Source organism: Neomonachus schauinslandi, chromosome 9, assembly GCF_002201575.2.
Source record: "Neomonachus schauinslandi chromosome 9, ASM220157v2, whole genome shotgun sequence".
In the NCBI taxonomy this organism is placed as follows: Eukaryota; Metazoa; Chordata; class Mammalia; order Carnivora; family Phocidae; genus Neomonachus; species Neomonachus schauinslandi.
Window position 1 is genome coordinate 12,115,369 of NC_058411.1, and position 20,101 is coordinate 12,135,469.

Consider the following 20,101-nt stretch of genomic DNA (forward strand, 5'->3'; position numbering starts at 1 on the left):
ATCCTGCTGACATGCGGTAGTTACTGAGTGCTCAGACTTCCTCTCTGGGCAGTTTGACTACAGCATAAAATGTAACCTAATATGCAAGCAAAGAATTGATATAATGTTTAGTTTGTATCTTTTAGTACATTTAGATTGGTCACTTTGTGGTACTTTTCATATTCTAGTTAACTTCTTAAGGAAAACATTGTTTTTATTTTATAGACTGAACAGAGCTAGGTGTGAAAAGGCATTGTCAGTCACAGTATCAATGTTGCTTAGTACTGTCCTCAATTCTTTGTTGCTTTGTTCATTTGCCTTGTACTTGGAAGTCGTTTGTGATGATTAATGGATGTTAATCAGACTCTTTTTTCTCTCAAGGACACTTTGATTGTGTGGTCTGAAGCAGAAAATTATGACTTGGCCCTTAGCTTTCAAGAAAAAGCTGGATGTGATGAAATTTGGGAGAAAATATGTCAGGTAATTTTAAAAACTAGAAAATCACCATGCTGAGTATTTTGTTTTTTTGCTGTGCTTTTAGCTAATGCCCAAGATTTTAAATAAAGCATTTCATATTGATCTCTTAAATTCATTGTTGTCTGTAAAAAGCTTGATTTATAGGAAAGTACAATTTATTGACCCTAAACTGTCCAGCTAAGACCTCTGCTGAACTCCACACTTCTATATCCAGCTGCCTTTGAGAGCTTCTCCCATCAGTGCTCCCTGGTATCTCAGCTTCGGTAGTCCAGAACCAAACATAATCTCCCCTAGATCTGTTCATTCTCCCATCTCCCTCATCTCAGCCACTGTCATCCAACTGTTGAAACCAGAAACTTGGGGGTTTTATTTATCCTTCCTTCATCACTTACATCCATTCAGTCCTTCAATTATAAATCTTAAATCCATTCACTTACCTTTGTTTTCACTGCTGTCACAGTTTACTAAGCCACCATCATTTCTTGCCTGGTTTATTGCTTTCATCTTGACTGGTCTTCCCAAATCCATATCACAGATGGAGTGACCTTTTTAAATATGCCAATCTGATCATATCACTTTATTCAGTAGCTTCTTGTGACTCTTGACTATCTCTTCAGCCTCATCTTACATGTTCTCAGTTGATTCTGGAATTGCCTAGTGACTCTAGTGCCCTGGCCTAGTGACATAATCTCCACAGTCTTGTTGGGTGTACATTTATTATGCACTCTTAGTTTGCATTTATTATATGTCAAAGCCACTGGCTCTTGTTATAGACTCATATAAACCACTGCATCCTAAGGACAGTTTCTCTATCTCCACATTTATTCTAATTAGAGAATAATCTTCGGCAGATTCTTTACTTTTTTTTTTAAAGATTTATTTATTTGAGAAAGCGAGTGTACACATGAGAGCAGACTCCTCACTGAGCATGGAGCCCGACATGGCGCCAATCCCACAACTCAAGCTGAAATCCAAGAGTCGGACCTCCAACCGACTGAGCCACCCAGGTGCCCCCTTCAACAGATTCTTTAATTCATTGGTTCTCAAAGTGTGGTCCTCAGACCAGCAGTATGACCTGGGAACTGACAGAAATGTAAATTCTGGAACCCCCATCCCGGATCTACCTGAATCAGAAATTCTGTGAGTAGGTCCCAGTAATGGTATTTGAATTATATTTTAACAAGCCCTCTAGGTCAGATTTTCTCTGTAAAGGGTGAGATAGTAAATATTTTAGGCCTTGTGGGCCATACAGTTTAACACCTGTTCAACTCTGCTATTGTAATACTGAAAGTAGCCATACATAACACATAAACAGCCCTGATTCTTTTCTAGTAAAATTTTATTTATGAAAATTGGTGGTGGGCCACGTTTGGCTCTAGTTTGTCAGTTCCTGCTTTAGCTGACTCTCATGCACCCTGAAGCTTGAGAGCCACTGCCTTAATAAAGCTACGTGTCCTTGAGGCACAGTGTTTCCTTACCTCGTAGAATTTATTTCTGCTAGTCTGCTCAGCTGTGTTTTTCATATAGTAACCTGCCTGTCGAACTTCCCTTTTCTTCTACTGTGAAGGACTTAGATTTATATCTGAACGCCTCTTCATACTTGTTCTTTGTTTTCTTTCCCATACGTTGTTTTCATAGCCTGCCTCTAGATTGTGTCCTGTGGAGTTCTCCCATAGAAAGAGATGAGATTAAAGAGCTTGGGTATGCTAAAAGCACGCATTGCTCAGACAGATCTCATTCTCCTTCACTTTTCTGAGTCAAACAGTCCCACCCTAGACAGTCTTCTGTTAAGCCAATATTTAACTCACACCTGGACTCAGTGCATTGCTGTCAGGCCTGGCTCTCCTTTAATAAATTGTCGAATCTTTACTTTTCCTTAGTCTGTACTTCTTCATTTACACTTGGGGCATGGGTAGTATACTTCTGTACTTTCTCTAGAGTAACTTTCCTAGGAATCACTGGCTATTTTATTATTTTCTAATCTTCCCCTTCAGCTTGTGCATACTTTATATTCAAGGTGTTGTTTTCTACCAGTATTTCATGATCCTGTCTGTACTTACCAATTTCTAGATCCTGGCTTGTTCTAGAGAATTCATTATATTTTGCTCTTTGAGATCTTACATGTCTTTCTGTTTCTTGAACCCTACTCATCATTTTTTGATCTAGAAACAGCAAAAAGTCTCCATTTTCTAGTATTTTCCTTGACAGTAGTTATTAGGTCTGGGTGTATCTCTTTTTTCTTATATTTCATGGCCTTCACATTCTCATTTTCTTAGTATCTGTCCAGACAGACGGCTAAGACTTACCCTTTCTCTTAAGGAAGACTCTCTCTTCTAGCTTATTCTACCTTTCTTTTGTTTTCATTCTTCCATTGCTCCATTTAGTAAGCCTGAAACATATTTGTCAAATCATTACAATTCCACCTTAATTCCCTGAGCAGATCAGATTCTAAAAAATCCTAACAGTCCTTTTTGATGACCTTCTTAGCCTTCACATTTGCTAATAAACTCAAAAAGATAGCATTTTCATTACAGTAAGGGCTCTTGTCCCTTTACATTGGGCTTTTTAATCAAATGCTAGCACATTTCTTTAGGTAAAGCCGTAGTTTGAGTTCCAGGAATCTAAAGCTATTTTGAGAATTTATGTCGTTAACAAATCCAGAGCCAACTTGAGACCATGCCGGGTACAATCTGGAATGTGCCTAGCTGCCTTTCAGTGGTTACTGCCCACTGGGTTAAGGTCAAGATGATATCAACTTGCAACATATTTCAAGACCTATTCCAGGCCTTCTTCCCTTCCAGTATCCATTAACAGTCTCTCTTAACCATGCTAAGCAATTTAAGTTTCTTGGCCATTTCATATAAGGTCTCATTTTTCCATTTCATTACCATTCAACTTGGCCTGCTTTAGTGATGGTGTCTCAAATTATAGGGCCAAGATAGCAAAACTCATTTCAAGTAAGTCCTTGACTTTGGGTGAAAATACTCTTTTATCGCAAAATGTATTTGTGAAAACTCCTAAGTTATGTCATGAAAGCTACAGGTTTGGGTGAATAGAAAGGAAAACTTCCATGGTTTGTTTGCTTTTAGTAGATATTCTTGGGGGATCTACCGCATTATGCTCTGCTACATGTATGTTGCAGTCACTTTTTATATGGTTTCATTTTTGTGTGAGTACACTTGTTTTCCACAGTTTTATTATTCATATTTTTGGGCCACCAACCAGCATTTACAGCACATCGGTAACCCACTTTGGTCCAGAACTAGTTTGTACATATTCTTTGGCCCTTGCTTTCTGGAATTGATGTTAAAATATTCCTTGTTGCTTAAAATTAACCTGTATTTTCTGTGATCACATTATGATGTTTGATATTTATTTGAATTTTACTTAAACTTTGAAGGGTTTGGTGGTGGCTGTCCTGGAATATGATGTTAGGATTCTTATAACATCTCTTGTATTCATCTAAGAATATCATTTAGATTTGCTTGATTATATTCTGTCAGCTATCATAAATCTTATTTAATAGGTTCAAGGAAAGGACCCTTCAGTGGACATCACTCAGGACCTTGTAGATGAATCTGAAGAGGAGCGTTTTGATGATATGTCATCACCAGGTTTAGAATTGCCATCTTGTGAATTAAGTCGCCTTGAGGAAATTGCAGAACTTGTGGCATCATCTTTACCTTCCCCCCTGCGTCGTGAAAAACTTGCACTAGCACTGGAAAATGAGGGTTATATTAAAAAGCTCTTAGAGCTTTTTCATGTGTGTGAGGATTTGGAAAATATTGAAGGACTGCACCACTTGTATGAAATTATCAAAGGCATCTTCCTCTTGAATCGAACTGCTCTTTTCGAAGTTATGTTCTCTGAGGAATGTATAATGGACGTCATTGGATGCTTAGAATATGATCCTGCTTTATCACAACCACGAAAACACAGAGAATTTCTAACAAAAACAGCCAAGTTTAAAGAAGTGATTCCCATATCAGATCCTGAGCTGAAACAAAAAATTCATCAGACATACAGAGTTCAGTATATCCAAGATATGGTTCTACCTACCCCTTCAGTCTTTGAAGAAAATATGTTATCAACACTTCACTCCTTTATCTTTTTCAATAAGGTAGAAATTGTTGGTATGTTACAGGTGAGTTAGATAATTTTTTTTCCTACTTACAAAGATACCTTCTTGATTGATACCATTTAAACTGTTAATTGATTTAGCAGAAGCAATTTCCTTTTCCTTTTAAACACCTAAATTGAGTTTTGATTTTTGTCTAAAGGTATGTATTTGGGTGATATTAGAAAAGTTTATAATACATAATACTGTGGGACCAGAAGGTTGTTATGTTTCCATTAGGGAACGTAAATGTGATGAAGTCTAGCTTGAAGAAATTACAGGGGAATGAATGGTCTTAACAAAATAATTGAATGTAGAATTTTAGGTATATTAATCTGTCAGTTATGCATAGAATAGATTCAAAGAGAAAATGAAGAAGCCAAGAAGTATGTCATTAAATATAGAATATAAATTCGGTAGAATTGGTAGCACTATCAGATCATTATGTATTAAAGGCCTAGTGTTAGGGTCAAGGGAATATAGCAGATATTGGGAAATTATAGTTGCAGGTTTCCTCACCAAAAGGCATGCTTTTGTACCAGATGAGAGTATGGGGAGGTTGGATCTGAATATGAGTTAGAGCTCCACCTGTCCCTTAATAGCCGTGGGCTACTTGGGCAACTTTCTTAACCTCTTAAAGCTTCAGTTCCCGCATTTGAAGGATGGTGATGTTATTATCAACCCTATAAAGTCATCTGAAGATTAAAGAAGAACATGAATGAACATGATGCAAGACTTGAGTATTTTTTTTTTTTTTAGAGCATGCAGGTGGTGTGAGTGGAGGTGGGGGGAGGGGCAGAGGGAGAGAATCTTAAAGCAGGCTCCACGTCCAGCACGGAGCCCGATGTGGAGCTCAATGCAGGCTCAGTCTCGCAACCCTGCGATTATGACCTAAGCCAAAATCAAGAGTCAGACCCTTAACCGACTGAGCCATCCAAGCACCCCGAGCATTATTTTAAAGTATCTATTAATAACTGCTCTATTAAACTCCAGATTTTCTTTCTACAGTATGCCCAGTCTCTCAGGTCTGGTGTTTTAGGGTGCTTGCATCAGAATTGCCTAGGGTGTAACGTTTCCTGGATTCTGCACAAAACACAGAAATCAAAATCTGTGAGAGCTGGCCAGTAATCTACATATGTAAAACCCCAAAGTCAGAGAACCTCTCAGTATATTATCCCATAGTGTAGGAATTAGTCTGTTCTAACTGAAACAGAACTTTAAAGTTTGTGTGGTATAAAGATTTGTGAGTTGCACACCTCCCCTGTTTTTTGTTTCTTTGATGCCCATGATATTGGAAGAGTAACACATAGATGATATGACTTGGAAGACTTAAGACCTTTCCTCAGATCTACAAATAATTATTTGAAACCTGGATTTGTTAAATAAAGAAAGGAGGCAAATGTCAGTAAGAGCTGTTTGGTAGCACATAATCAATAAAGTAATAAGTTTAATTTGTATGGTTATTCCTTTTTAGAAAATTACTGTACTTTCAGAGTCCCTACCTTTGACATCTTAAACAAAACATGAATTCAAATAGAAAAATCAGTTTTACCTACACTGCTGTCCTGGAGCTAGGAATAATTCCAGTTCATGTTGACCAATTTGATGTGCTTCCCATTCATTTACGACAGACATGTAAACAAATAACATAGGCAATACAGTCTGGTAAGGACAATAGTAATCTCTATACAGTGTATTGTGATCGATAATGGAGGAGGGAGAAGGTTTCGGTACCAATTTTTATTTGTTCTTTGATAAGAATCTCCTTTTTACTGACTACCTAGTAGAGCCTGTTCTGGTCCACTTTTGATTTCTGGTTTCCTTGGATAGTCCTGAAGTGCATCTTTAGCTCCATGGAGCTCATGTCCTTTAGCTCCACATGATTCTCATTTTGTTAATGCAGGGATTTGTCACTTGTGTGTCTTGTCTTCGTACCTGTGAAATGCCAGTTTTACTCATTAAGTATGAATAATTTCAAGTTGTTAAGTCTTTATCTCCTGACATTATGCTTTGTAAAAGCCTGGCTGCCAATGCTGTAGTTCTGTTGCTCTTGATACAAATACTTATATCCAGAGTGTTGCTATGAAGGAAAGAGAATCTTAGAAATTTTGTGACAACGGGTGATTGAGATATAATTTAAAGCAGGTTCTTACTCCCCTTGTGTACACAGTCATACCCTCCCTTTACTATTAACTGCTCTGTACATAATACTATTAAACATTCCTTTTTTTTTTCTTAAACATTTTTATTCTCTCAACTTCTGTACCCTCAAATGCAGCAGTTCAGAGACTATCATTTGATTTCCAGTTGGTGCGATATATTAGATCTGGGCTGCATCTTGAAGTTACATGCCATCTGAAGTATGGCATGTTTTGTACATTTTAGAAAAAGTAAAAGTAGGAATAACCAATTTAATATCACAGAAAGTATTTCCTAAGAATCTGCAACAGTGAATATGGAGTTTATAATCTAATGGGAGATTACATATACATACATTTATACATATGTAGATATATTTAGACTTAGGCATGTCCGTAGGGCTGAAGTAGTGCTGAATCTAGTACTAGCTGAGATAGTATGGGATTAAAGTATAACACCGTCTTAGTTAAAAATAGTGATGGAAAAAATTTTGAACAGGTTATCAGGAAGGTCTCTGCCACCTCCTGTGGTTGGTCTTTGGGTAAATTTCTTAATCTGTCTCAATTATAAAATGAGGTAAGATAACATCTGAGGTTCTTTCCAAGTTCTGTACTGACTTACCCAGATTAGTATCCTAGGAGAGAACCTCTTTAATCTTTTTTGAAATAATGCATATTAAATTCTGTGTGTCTGTATGGGATATCGTCAGATAATAAGTGTTTCTTTTAAAGCTCTGCATTTACCTTTTTAAATAACTGAATCATTTTCTGTGTCTTTAAAACATGAAAGCTTTATCTTAATTTTCACCTTCATTTGAGAGGTTGTAGAACCTTAACCTCTAAAGGTAAGATTTTAAAACTCTGTAAATGAGGGGTTTGCAAACTGTGGCCCATATCTGTTTTTATAAATAAAGTTTTATTTGAACATAGCCACATTCATTTGCATATTGTCTATGGCTATTTTCTACTGTAATAACAGAGCTGAATAGTTGTGGTAGAGACCATATGGTCCACAAAGCCTACTACACTCACAGTGTGGCCCTTAAATAAACTTAGGAAATCAGGCCTTGCCAAAATATAAAGAATAATCTTCCTATATAAATTCCCAGTTTATTCTTTAATAGTTTGGTTATTCCTTCTCTCTTTTAAAAAAAACACCATTGCCAGTACCATCTTTCCTTTTTCCAGTTAGTGCAATTTATATTCTACAGTATCTGAAAATTATGTTTTAATATACTCTTACCATTAGCATAAATTTATCCTTTGATTTAACAGGAGGATGAAAAATTTCTGACAGATTTGTTTGCACAACTAACAGATGAAGCAACAGATGAGGAAAAAAGACAGGAATTGGTAAGAAATTTGATACTTAGGAAAGGCACAAAGCTAAAACAACAGATCTTTAATATATTCACCTGTCCTTTTCCTTATTTTAGGTTAACTTTCTAAAAGAATTTTGTGCGTTTTCCCAAACGCTACAACCTCAAAACAGAGATGCTTTTTTCAAGACTTTGTCAAATATGGGCATATTACCAGCTTTAGAAGTCATCCTTGTAAGTTTGTTTCTCCTAATATTTAATTATCATTACATATTTTTAATTTTTTAATTTTTATTTTTTAAGATTTTAGTTATTTGATAGAGAGCACGAGCAGGGGGAGGGGCACAGAGGGAGAGGGAAAAGCAGACTCCCTGCTGAGCCAGGACCCTGAGATTGTGACCTGAGCCAAAGTCAGCCACTTAACTGTACGAGCCAGCTGGGCGCCCCAATTACCATTATATTTTTAATGCACAAAAATATATTTTTATGTAACGTGCAGTGGAAGTGTTTGACTATAGCCAGTATTTAATATTAGCTGTGTATTACATAAAGTAAAAAAGCTGTAAAATTCTAGTATATTAGAGAGTCCTTACACATTACTGAAAGAATATTCAGAGGGATTTTCCATACTTTTAATAATAAATTGTGAATTTTGCAGCCTGTTGAAATGTTAAGGGAAGTAAACAAGAATAAAAGAAAGTAACTTTATTCACTGAACAAGTTTTATATGCCAGACTTCCTTGACCTCTCTTACTGCACTGTTTTCTTATAATTTGTTAGATTTTGGATTTACATAGCTATAAGGTCCGTATTTTTATAATTATAGGAGAAATAAGTGCTTTTTATCTGCAGGGCATGGATGATACACAGGTGCGAAGTGCTGCTACTGATATATTCTCATACTTGGTTGAATATAATCCATCCATGGTACGAGAGTTTGTCATGCAGGAGGCACAACAGAATGATGATGTAAGTAAGAAGTTAACAGAGCAAAAAATAACCAACAAGGTAAATATTATTTGCACTAACAGTAAGTATTTATACATGGGGAGCTGTAACTGTATTTATTATTTATTTTTTAAGATTTAAATAGCTGATATTTGGGGAAAGTGTAGCCAGAATGTCAAATGGCTTATTTTTCCCTAAATTGGCTCCTATCTCAGTTTACAGATTGTGTCTTACAGCAGTTGTTAATGCTCAACTTGTGTCTTTTTAAGTTTCTGAGATCACGTTTCTTAATTCTGTCATTAACTTGAGACGTTGTCTTGTTTTAATCATTTAATCAATAAGTTGTTCTATATGTGGAATTATAAGTAACTTCCCTAGGAAAACATTGACTTTGCTAGGGATAGATTCTCAAAATCACCAAGAATGAAGGAATGAAACACAGTCCCTTGGAAAAGTGTTTAGGGTACTTTCTTTACTGCCTAACCATAAGGAACAAGCTGTTGTCTTGTTCATACACACACATCAGTTTTAAAGTAAGTGAGGGAATCTTTCCTGATAATGTGAAGGGTGCTCCTGGCGTTTATGGTACGTGGCATATGCAGCAGCCCCAAATGTGTGTGCTCTTCTGTTGTAGAACATTAAACCAATGATACCGATTTTTTTTTCCTCCTTCCCCCAAAATCTTACAAGTAACTTTTAAGAATAAACTGATATATTTTGCCCTCAACTGCATCTTAAAAGGGGAGGGGGGGATTCCTCTTAGGAAAAAAAAAAAGCTATGCACAGTTCCTATTGTATTTTTACAAAATGAGAAAATAGACTTCTGCCTTTAAAAAAATCTTAATGTGTTATGTCAAAGTGAAGTGGAATGCCTAGTAACTTCTGTATTTAAGGTTTTTGGGTGTTTTGTTTTTTTAATGGCCAGGATAAGTGTGGCAAAGTACCAGTTTGAACTGTTGAATATTATGTCACATTTTTCTTTAATAAAATAGTCTTATCCAGAAAACCAAAATACCGGTATTAATTTAAAATAAAAGCTATTCTTGCTGGCCCTGAAATCCACTAGTTGCACATACAGTGATGTACTTCGCTCACATGCAGTAGGCCTCTGGATTCCCAGTCTCAACCTTTAGGTCCATCCTACCACTGCATATAATAAATAAATATTAGACAAAGACATTTCCTCACTGCATCCCTTTCTGTTTGTAGTTACTCCTTGGGTTAGGAACACCAGTCATAGAGCCTCAGGAAAACTAGTAATCAATTTTCAATGACATTTGGCATCTATGTAACAGATTTGTTCTCTGTGCTAAGTACTATAATCTTGTTGCCCCTAATTTCACACATTTGGGTACCAATTAAATTTACTTTAAATGGAAACTCTGTATCATTTCCATAAATGGAGAACAGATACAGATCTTATTTGCCATGCCAGAAATAGGAGGACTCCATGGAAATGCAGTGAAAGTAGAACAATGGTGTAAATTCTAGCTAAATATTCTATTAAACTGAAGGTCCGTTAGCTTTCTTCAGAAGGGAGATTTTGTTCTCAAGAGGTGTAAAGATTAGCACCGAACAAAGCTAGTTTTTGCTTTAATCAAAGGCACTTGAAGATAGTAGAGAAAGAAACGTTCTTTTCTGTATTACTTAAGAGTAAATGTGTCTGTACCACACTTGAGGGAAACACTGCCACACATCCTATTAAAGAAGTTGGTCGTTTCATTTTGATTGCAGTTAACAAGACAGCTAGAGCTAGGTATAATGCTGTAACATGTCATAGTATGTGCTTTTCCATTCTCATAGTAAGTGATCCTTATTGTGTGTACTTTTCTCACCAGGATATTTTGCTCATCAACCTCATTATAGAGCATATGATTTGTGATACAGACCCTGAACTTGGAGGAGCAGTCCAACTTATGGGCCTGCTTCGAACTTTAGTTGACCCAGAAAACATGTTAGCTACTGCCAATGTAAGCCACGGGCATTTTTCTCTTTTTCATACTAGTATGTTGTTTATTACTGGTAGGAACCAATGCAGTTAAAATTCATGGAAGTGTTTTTGATTCCTTAGAAAACAGAGAAGACTGAATTTCTGGGTTTCTTTTACAAGCACTGTATGCATGTCCTCACTGCTCCCTTACTGGCAAATACAACAGAAGATAAACCTAGCAAAGGTAAGATATTGCAGGTTGGTAGTAAGGTTCTTTGTTCTTGAATTCTAAAACTCAGAGTTGATTTGGTTAACACAGAGGTGTAATAATATATTTTCAAAAAAGGTGTTCAAGGTAGAATTTAAAGTGCTATAATTGGGAGAAAAAATGTAAACATGGAGATAATTGTTGCTTTTAGAATTTAAAAACAATTTTCTGTTAAAGCAATATTTACATAGGCTAAATAAATGGAAGTAATTGTGAAAAAATTTTAAGTTATTTGTACTCCAGATGTGTAGAGCAAAGCTGCTTACTGTTAACCTTTTGCATTGAGGATTATTCATAGGTTAAGGATTATTCTTATTTCTGCATTTTATTCCTTTAGCTTTAGCTTGCATAGTGTGTGTTTAATTCAGAAGGTAGTTTTAGGGTCTTCAATGGGAAATCTCCTATTGACATTTCAAGAATATTATTTTGCCATATGAATTATCAGTATAGCATAACTTAAGACAGCACTTAGAAAGTAAATGTTAAATTTACCCTTTTTTGTGATCTAGAATCACGTCTTGGAAACGTGATACTCATTTTTCCTGTCTACTTTATTCATATTAGGTAAAGCTTGAGGCTCCTTTCCAAACACGTATATTTAGTTCTTCAAACGTTTATTAAAAAGCAAAAAAACCCCCCATTGTCTGGAAGGTACTGTGCTGTAATCTTTAGGGGCTAAATGGGGGGAATAAAAAAGTGAGTACAATACTTCCAGAGGCTTGCTGCCTGGTGAGGAAGAAAAGTAAGCCAATAATTATAATCCAGTGTGGATTCATTCTATATAATAAAGGACACTGGAATCATAAGAGCAAAGAGAGTAATTCCACCAAAGACCAATAGATCTTTCCGGATCTCCTACGCTGTGTGTACATCTTACAAGGGCTGTGTTAAGACACGGTAGAGCATTTTTGCACTTGGGAATAAGGCAGATCTAATAGATTTGTGTCCCAGCTCTGCCTTATTATTCAGACTTGGGTTTTGTGAAACTAATTTGTCAGAGTTAAGAAAATGTAAAGCACAATTCTTGGGGCACATGGTAGGGATTCAGTGTTTGTTTCCCTTTCCTTAAGTTTAAAATTTTGGGTCAACAGAAAGGATTTTACTTGGTTGGAATTTGGATACTTAAATTTAGAAAGGGAAAGAATATTAGTCATTAAATTGTGTTTTGTTTTTAGATGATTTTCAGACTGCCCAGTTGTTGGCACTTGTACTGGAATTGTTAACATTTTGTGTGGAGCACCATACCTACCACATAAAGAACTACATTATTAATAAGGACATCCTCCGGAGAGTGCTGGTTCTTATGGCCTCCAAGCATGCTTTCTTGGCATTATGTAAGTGTTGCTTCTGATAGAATTATTATCTCTATCTTATCATGTTGTTGGTACCTTTGGGTCTTATTACCTGAGAAGAAAAGATCACTGATTTCAGGTCAAGGAGACCTAGATTCTAACAGGAAACTACACCAATTATGTAGTTTTGCCAGAGTTGGAGATAATTTTCCTCATTTGCATCTTTCCCCACATACAGCAAAGGGCTCAGTGTGTATCCACAAAATATGTTAAAGTATTCTATTCCACTATTAAAATGGCACCTAAGATCATTTTACCTCACTTACTTTTTTAGTACTGCCTTCCTCATTACAAATTAGGAATTCTTGTGAATCTTATTAAATCATGAAGAACATTTCTGTAATTTGGAAAATCTTTAGCTAATGGCACTGAGTTGCTAAAACACATTGGGAGTTAGAATGCCCAGCACAAGTGTCTGTAGATGGTCCATTCATTAACTGCACAAGGATTTTTTCTCCACCCTATTGAGATACATTTGACATAAGACATTTTGTTACCTCAGATATTTTAAGAGCAAGGGTGCCAAACTTTAGAAGTGACCAGATCTACCCTGCACTCTTTACACGACCTGCAAGCTGAAAAGTAGTTTTTACGTTTCTTAAAGGGTTGTTTAAAAAAAAAAAATACAAAAAACAAGCAGAGGCCATATGTGGCCTATGAATAAAATGTGTACATGTAAACCATATTTATGGGTAAAGTTTGTCAACTCTTAGAGCAACAGATATGTTCTTGGTTATGTATTCTTTTCAAAAATTAACTGTGTTCTTAAGGCCCTAGTTTGTTGAAGTAAAACATGTTTCAGAATTGGAAATAGGTTATTTAAGAATATTCTTGAGCACAGCAGCCAGCCTTCTTTGGTAAGTCGACAGATCAGGTTTGGGGGTACCTTAGAGGCTCAATAAAATATGTCTGCTGGTAACTTCTGTCTTTTGGTTTCTGTAGGTAAGTTGGGTTGTTTGACGGCATCACAATCATTCACTGTTCAGAGGCCTGAACCATATATATCCATTTTTGCTAATATCCTAAAATTATAAAAACATGGTTTATAAGGATGTTTCTGATGTTGATTTGCTCTACAGTATTTTATCTTTAATATTAGAAATAGGTATCCTTCTAAAATCATTAAACTTTCCATCAGGGTAACAGTTATAGTTGCCTTAGTTTTTCTGGCTAATGTACACACTGTGGGATGGACTGAGAATACATGTCTTCACGGTATATTTTCATTTGCCAACTTTCAGATATTTAGTGCAGTTACTTCTCTGTTGCTTGTCCAGGAACTCTGATATTACCTTAGTAATCTTTTTCAGCCAAAAGTAACAGGGAGCATTTTGTGGCATTAACCTAGACTACTAAGGACAGCAAATATAAATGGATTATTTGGTTCTACTATATTAATATCCATGAGCTTAGCATTTGCAAAAGAAGAGCTTTTAAGCTCATATTCATTTTCCTTATATACCTACTACAGCAAAAGAGAGCCCCATGTTGAGAGGGAGTTCGTAACATTTCTTTCATGTCAACACACAGTTTTTGTTCAAGTGTGGGAAAGGGAGGTTAGGACAGAATGGAAAGACTAAATGAGTAAGTTAATCAGTTTTATTTCGATGAATGTATTAAACACATGCTACCATATTTTATCAGTTTTAAGCAGTATCGTAGCCGATGAGGTTTATTCGAGGCGCGATTATTGCTAAACTCTGCATTTTAGACATTTATCATCTCTCAGATCAAGGTGAGTCTTACATTAATGGCATGTCATTGTAATTGATAGTTCTGTTTGTTTTTTTTAGTGGTAGAGAAAGTTTTTTGCAGTCAGGAGCATCTTAGATTTGATGAAGATGCTAGATACCGGAAATTACAAGGAAAACACAGACCATTAAGACCCAGACTCAGCTATCAAGGGGTTTTGAGTTCATTAGGAGGAGGTAGTCATGGAAAAATCAAAATGTCAAAAAAGTCCTATATTGAGGTGTGTTTGGAAGCATAGTGGCAATAATTTATTCCTACATGAATGAGTCAGATCAGGAAAATTTCACAAGAGAGGTAAATTGGGTTGTCTTGGTCCTGGGAGAACGTGACCTTCTTGGTTGAAAGCACGGCTGACATACAGATGTGGGAAATGCGCCGCGTGGTAACGGTTTGGTGTAGGGAGAACACACGAATCCAGTAGGAGAGTGCAGGAGAGGAAAAGGCCTTTTCAGTTCAGTTCATCTCGTTATTTTGCTTGCAGTATTACAAAGAAATTTTCTCAACGATTTAATGACAACTATGAAGTATACTTTATAAGGAAGGTTTATATTGTAGGAAACTAAGCATGTTAGCACAATTTTAGTTACGTTTTATTATTGTTTGGTTTAACGATAACTCAGTTTGGAAAATGCTGACTCTTAAATGATTCTATGTGGCTGTCTTCCCAGATTGAGAACATGAGTAGTTTGTGGAAGAAGATGCCAGTCACTAGGAATGAGCACTCTAGGACTGACTGTAAGAGAGTTTTTGATCAAGTATTTTTAAAAGAGCTAAGTGGGAGATATAGGATATTTTCAATCTTCTAAGATTATACACTGAAAATGTTAGGTACAGTGTTTAAGGGAGGGTTTCATAAGTAAGTTTAGATGCCCAGTTGTAAGGAAAAAAGATGAGTGGTTAAATCTAAACAGTTTGGGGACTTACAGAACGTCTCATTTTTTATATCTGATGCTTATTAGAATGCTTTTATCCTATTGAAAGACAACAAATCAGGTCCACAGGTGAGACCAGCAATCCTTTCAAAATGTAGGTGTTTATAAGCTTAGATATATACATATGCCAGTTTTAGCAGTCTTATTTCTTTCCTTGGCCTTTCACGATTCATGTTGTCTAGTCTTTTGTTAAAAATCTGGAAATCCATGACAGGAATGAAATAAAGGAAAATTTTATTGTAGATGCTTTTATTCAGCCATCATAAGTTACGTATGAGGCAAAAAGTCTCAACTTGTGACATGAAATCTCATGTTGTGTTAATGTAAAAATGAATTATTTGTTTTAGAGATGATTGAAACAAAGCACCAGAGATTCCTGACATGTTAATGAAGGTTAGAGATAAGAAGGGAAGCAGAGTGCACTTTACATTGGAAGTCCTACAGTTCTGCCAATGTGACCTATCCCACAAGCTTTCTCTAATTTCCTTTGAGCAGTTGGACTTCATAGAGCTCGCTGGTAAATTTTTGAAAGCAACTTTTATTCAGCAGCAAGTAGTGGTTGGCTATTCTTGATGCAGGTTTCTTTGGGGAGAGGGATTTGAATGGAAATAACCCAGTTCTGGATATAAATAAATAGGGGCAAATTTGCGGAATGAGGAGCAAAACAAAGACCGTTAGAACCATCTCTGTCTACGCTGGCAGTTTCTGGACAGAACTGCTCTGGAGGAGATAGTGATGCCACCGCATACCTTGGTCTTAGTGAATTCTAGGAAGGGAGTTTGTTTTCACTTACCTAGGAACTGGATGCGGCCCACAGGGTTCAGCTAGTGTGTGTTGTGGTAGGACACAAGTCTCCACGAAGCCTGCATAGTTGGAGTACCAGCTCTTAAAATAACAGCTCTTGCCTTAATTACTAAAAACTTCAGATTTGGCCTGAGCTCTGAAGTATTGATTTCTAACAAATGGAACTGCCTCATTAGTTACTTCGTCAAGTGACATTACAAAACACCAAACTCTAAAATCACTGTTTTGGGAAGATAAACCCTTGTTAGACTTTGACTTAACACACAGGTGCCTCTTACTGTTTAAAATGTCTTATTTGACCATGCTTATGTATTTGAAAATAATTCAGTAGAGTTTAAAAAAATGCAATTACTATTCTATAAATTATTTTGAAACTCCCTGCCCAGAGTGTCACTTTAGAAAGAGACACTCTTAAATAAGTTGCATTGTTAAGGCAGTTTATAGCCAACTGTACCTAATTGGGCATTCACTTGTGGACCTCTTTTCTGCCAACTAAAGAAACATTGAGCTGCTTTACTCCTCTGCCTTCCCACCCAGAAACCGTGTCACCATGGTTGCCTGGCTACCTGCTCATGAAGGACTTGATTAATAACAAATTGGCAATTTAACGAGACACTTCCATGATCTCCAAAGAAACCAAAATACAAACACAATATTTAATCTTGCCAACCGAAGACGATGTGACTGCATGAAGTGAGTATGCTTTTTTGAACTGTTTACAATAAGTGGGGCATTAACTTACTGACAAACTCCATGTAGGTAAAGAGGGCTTTGTCTAGCTGTCGAGTATATTTGGATCTTGACGAATGGTGACTAAGTAACTCCCCATACCTCAAGATGTAAATATACCTTTTAATCTGTAAGTTAAAGCCTAATTAATTGTAAAAAGGAAAATTAGGAAAAAAAATTAAAAAGCATACTCGCTGCAATAAGCATAGAAGACCACATTTTAAACACAACATCCTCTAAATTTATTTCTACACTATGGGAAGGCAAGTTTTGGGTCTTGCAGAGTTTTGTGGGTTTATAGTAGTTCTCTCAACAATCCACAAACCAACCAACGTAAACCCAGAACTCTAATGCAAAGTAGTAAGAGTGTCCAAAAATAATGATCAAATTATACAGTGGATTGCCCTAATAAAACAATGGTTTTTCTGTTGTTTTTAAGGTGTATGTAAAAGGATATATTTATAATTTTCTCATCTTAAGTAGTATGAAGTTAATTCATATGTTAGCCCTATTTTAGCTCTTATTTTAGATGTACATTTTGGTCACTAGTAAATTCCAGAGTTTTTCTGGCTCTCCAAGACTTGTGTTCTATAATGACATACACTACTTCTAGGGTACGTTTTTCTGATAACCCTCTTGCAGTCCTTATCTTTAGGTTCATGCTTCTGGAAGCAGTAACATATCACTGCACGAAGAATTATATTTATTAAGCAGGTCTTTTTTAATAAGTCTAAAATATGGAAGTGTGGTATGTAATTTGAACAATAATGCCTCTGTGTTTCAGGTGCTCTTCGTTTTAAGAGAAAGATTATTGGATTAAAAGATGAGTTTTATAACCGCTACATAATGAAAAGTTTTTTGTTTGAACCAGTAGTCAAAGCATTTCTCAACAATGGATCCCGCTACAATCTGATGAACTCTGCCATTATAGAGATGTTTGAATTTATTAGAGTGGTAGGTTCTGTATTGTTGGAATGTTGGTTTTAATTGTTTGAGAATATTGAATATGCATTATTGGTATTTTGGCTTATTTGAGATTATATTTGAAGAAAATTTTTAAAAGAAGCTTGTAGGAATTCAGTTCAAAGTAATGAAAACCAAAACAATCTCTCGGCAGCTGTGAATCCTTCGTAGGATGGCTTGAATGAAAACTGATCTAACACTGTCCTGGTACGCAACTCATTTTTAAGAAAGTAGAATGACAGTTGATAGAAAGTATTTGATGTGGTTTTATTGTTTTTTTTAACTCTTGAGGTTTTCTGACTGGACTTTGTCCTCTATGTTTTTTAAGAACTTTTTTTTTTTTTTTAAAGATTTTATTTTTTGACAGAGACACAGCGAGAGAGGGATCACAAGCAGGGGAGTGGGAGAGGGAGAAGCAGGCTCCCCACAGAGCAGGGAGCCCGATGCGGGGCTCGATCCCAGGACCCCGGGATCATGACCCGAGCCGAAGGCAGACGCTTAACGACTGAGCCACCCAGGCACCCCTTAAGAACAATTGCATAACAAACTTGATGCCCTCTATATTTTTTAAGAACAATTTCGTAACTAACTTGATTCTTTACTGATATAATAGTAGTCGGCTTGTGGTTCTCCCACAACTGTGTGTCAGAATTATCTGTGGCATGCTTTTTTTAAAAAATTATGGTAAAGTGTTTATCATGTAAAATTTGCCTTTTTAAGTGTACGGTTCCTTGGCATTAAGTACACTCACACTGTTGTACAACTATTCCCCACTGTCTATCTCTAGCACTTCCCTGTGATGTGCCGATCCCACCCCCACACTTCCTTGAGTAGAAGACATCTGGGGTGGGACCTGGGCATTTACTTGAGGAAGACCCATAGTTAATTCTGAGACACAGCAAAAATCAGAGACTACGGAGTAGTGAGTTATGCCCATTGTCATTGTTTTGTTATCTCTAAGATTGGCTGATAATTTTGTGAAGTTAAACTGTTTTGGGCAGGTTTATGAATTGCCTATGATTAAGCCTATCTTGCTAAAATAACATTTTTCCTATCGTATTTTTCATTATAATTTTTTCTATAGGAAGATATAAAATCATTAACTGCTCATGTCATTGAAAATTACTGGAAAGCACTGGAAGATGTAGATTATGTACAGACATTTAAAGGACTGAAACTGAGATTTGAACAACAAAGAGAAAGGCAGGATAATCCCAAACTTGACAGGTAAATTACCACATTTTTTAATTTATTCATTCAAGTTGTATGGTGGTGCCTCTTTTTGCTTGTTTCGTATTATTTGGCTTGGCTGGGGGAGGGGATGAGCAGTGGTTGTAGCTTTCTGTAATGGCCAATATGAATGTTTTCCTGAAGGTGTATGTGGTGTTAGTAGGATCTGTAGATGCTTCCTCAGGCATATATTAAGTTAGATAATGAAAAAGAAAACCCAACCACTTAACGTGGTAGTGGGGCTTCATGTGTCCAAAAGTAAAATCAAAATAAGGTATATTTTAACGTCCATGAATTAGGACTTGTTCGTTTCTGATGTTAACAAGTTTAATAACTGATCCATAATAGTACAGTTTCCATAATAGTTTGATTCCACTAGTTCACACTAGAAATGGTGGAATGTTTAGTTCTATGAAAAGTCTGGTTCTTCATTAGCCTCTCTGTATATAAATCTGTTATCTCCTTGATCTATTAAAACGATCTAATTTGGAGCACCATTTGAAGACTAAGAGTGTCTTTGGATAAGTCTCTTTTTTTTTAAAGATTTTATTTACTAGAGCACGGTGGGGGAGAGGGAGAAGCAGACTCCCCGCTGAGCTGGGAGCCCGATGAGGGACTTGATCCCAGGACCCTGAGATCATGACCTAAGCTGAAGGCAGACGCTTAACCAACTGAGCCACCTCGGCACCCCGAGTCTATTTACTTTCTTCTCTTTTCTGTTTACTCCTAGTATGCGTTCCATTTTGAGGAATCATAGATATCGAAGAGATGCCAGAACACTAGAAGATGAAGAAGAGATGTGGTTTAACACAGATGAAGATGACATGGAAGATGGAGAAGCTGTCGTGTCTCCATCTGACAAAACTAAAAATGATGATGATATTATGGATCCAATAAGTAAATTCATGGAAAGGAAGAAATGTACGTTGAAAAGATGGGCAAGGGAAAATGGTGGCTTTCCCATTCTAGGCTTATTCTGTATTTCTTGACAAAATGAGGAGTATCTACTTGGTCATGACAGATTTGAGAGACTTTGTGGCTTTCTAGAATGTGAATTAATAGCTGTGGGTGAAAGTATGGACCAAATTTTCTTAATCTGACTTGACCCAGGAGAAATACCTTATTTCAGGAAGGGGAGGGACACTGAATACTGAAGGTCTCAT

At 36.4% G+C, this 20,101-nt stretch overlaps 1 protein-coding gene across 3 annotated transcripts in view; it reads left to right on the top strand.

The window, feature by feature from the left end:
* The window catches only part of PPP4R3A (protein phosphatase 4 regulatory subunit 3A), a 37,434-nt gene that overhangs the window by 15,047 nt on the left and 2,286 nt on the right, over positions 1–20,101 (top strand). The window contains exons 3-13 of one of the 3 annotated variants that reach the window (XM_021679820.1): positions 361–459; positions 3,983–4,600; positions 7,987–8,064; positions 8,148–8,264; positions 8,883–9,038; positions 10,817–10,948; positions 11,050–11,152; positions 12,352–12,510; positions 17,530–17,699; positions 18,793–18,935; positions 19,669–19,859. In XM_021679820.1, coding sequence (XP_021535495.1) covers positions 361–459; positions 3,983–4,600; positions 7,987–8,064; positions 8,148–8,264; positions 8,883–9,038; positions 10,817–10,948; positions 11,050–11,152; positions 12,352–12,510; positions 17,530–17,699; positions 18,793–18,935; positions 19,669–19,859 — 1,966 coding nt within the window. The remainder of the gene's footprint in view (positions 1–360; positions 460–3,982; positions 4,601–7,986; positions 8,065–8,147; positions 8,265–8,882; positions 9,039–10,816; positions 10,949–11,049; positions 11,153–12,351; positions 12,511–17,529; positions 17,700–18,792; positions 18,936–19,668; positions 19,860–20,101) is intronic. The other 2 variants (XM_021679821.2, XM_044917785.1) reach the window with 2 other exon arrangements.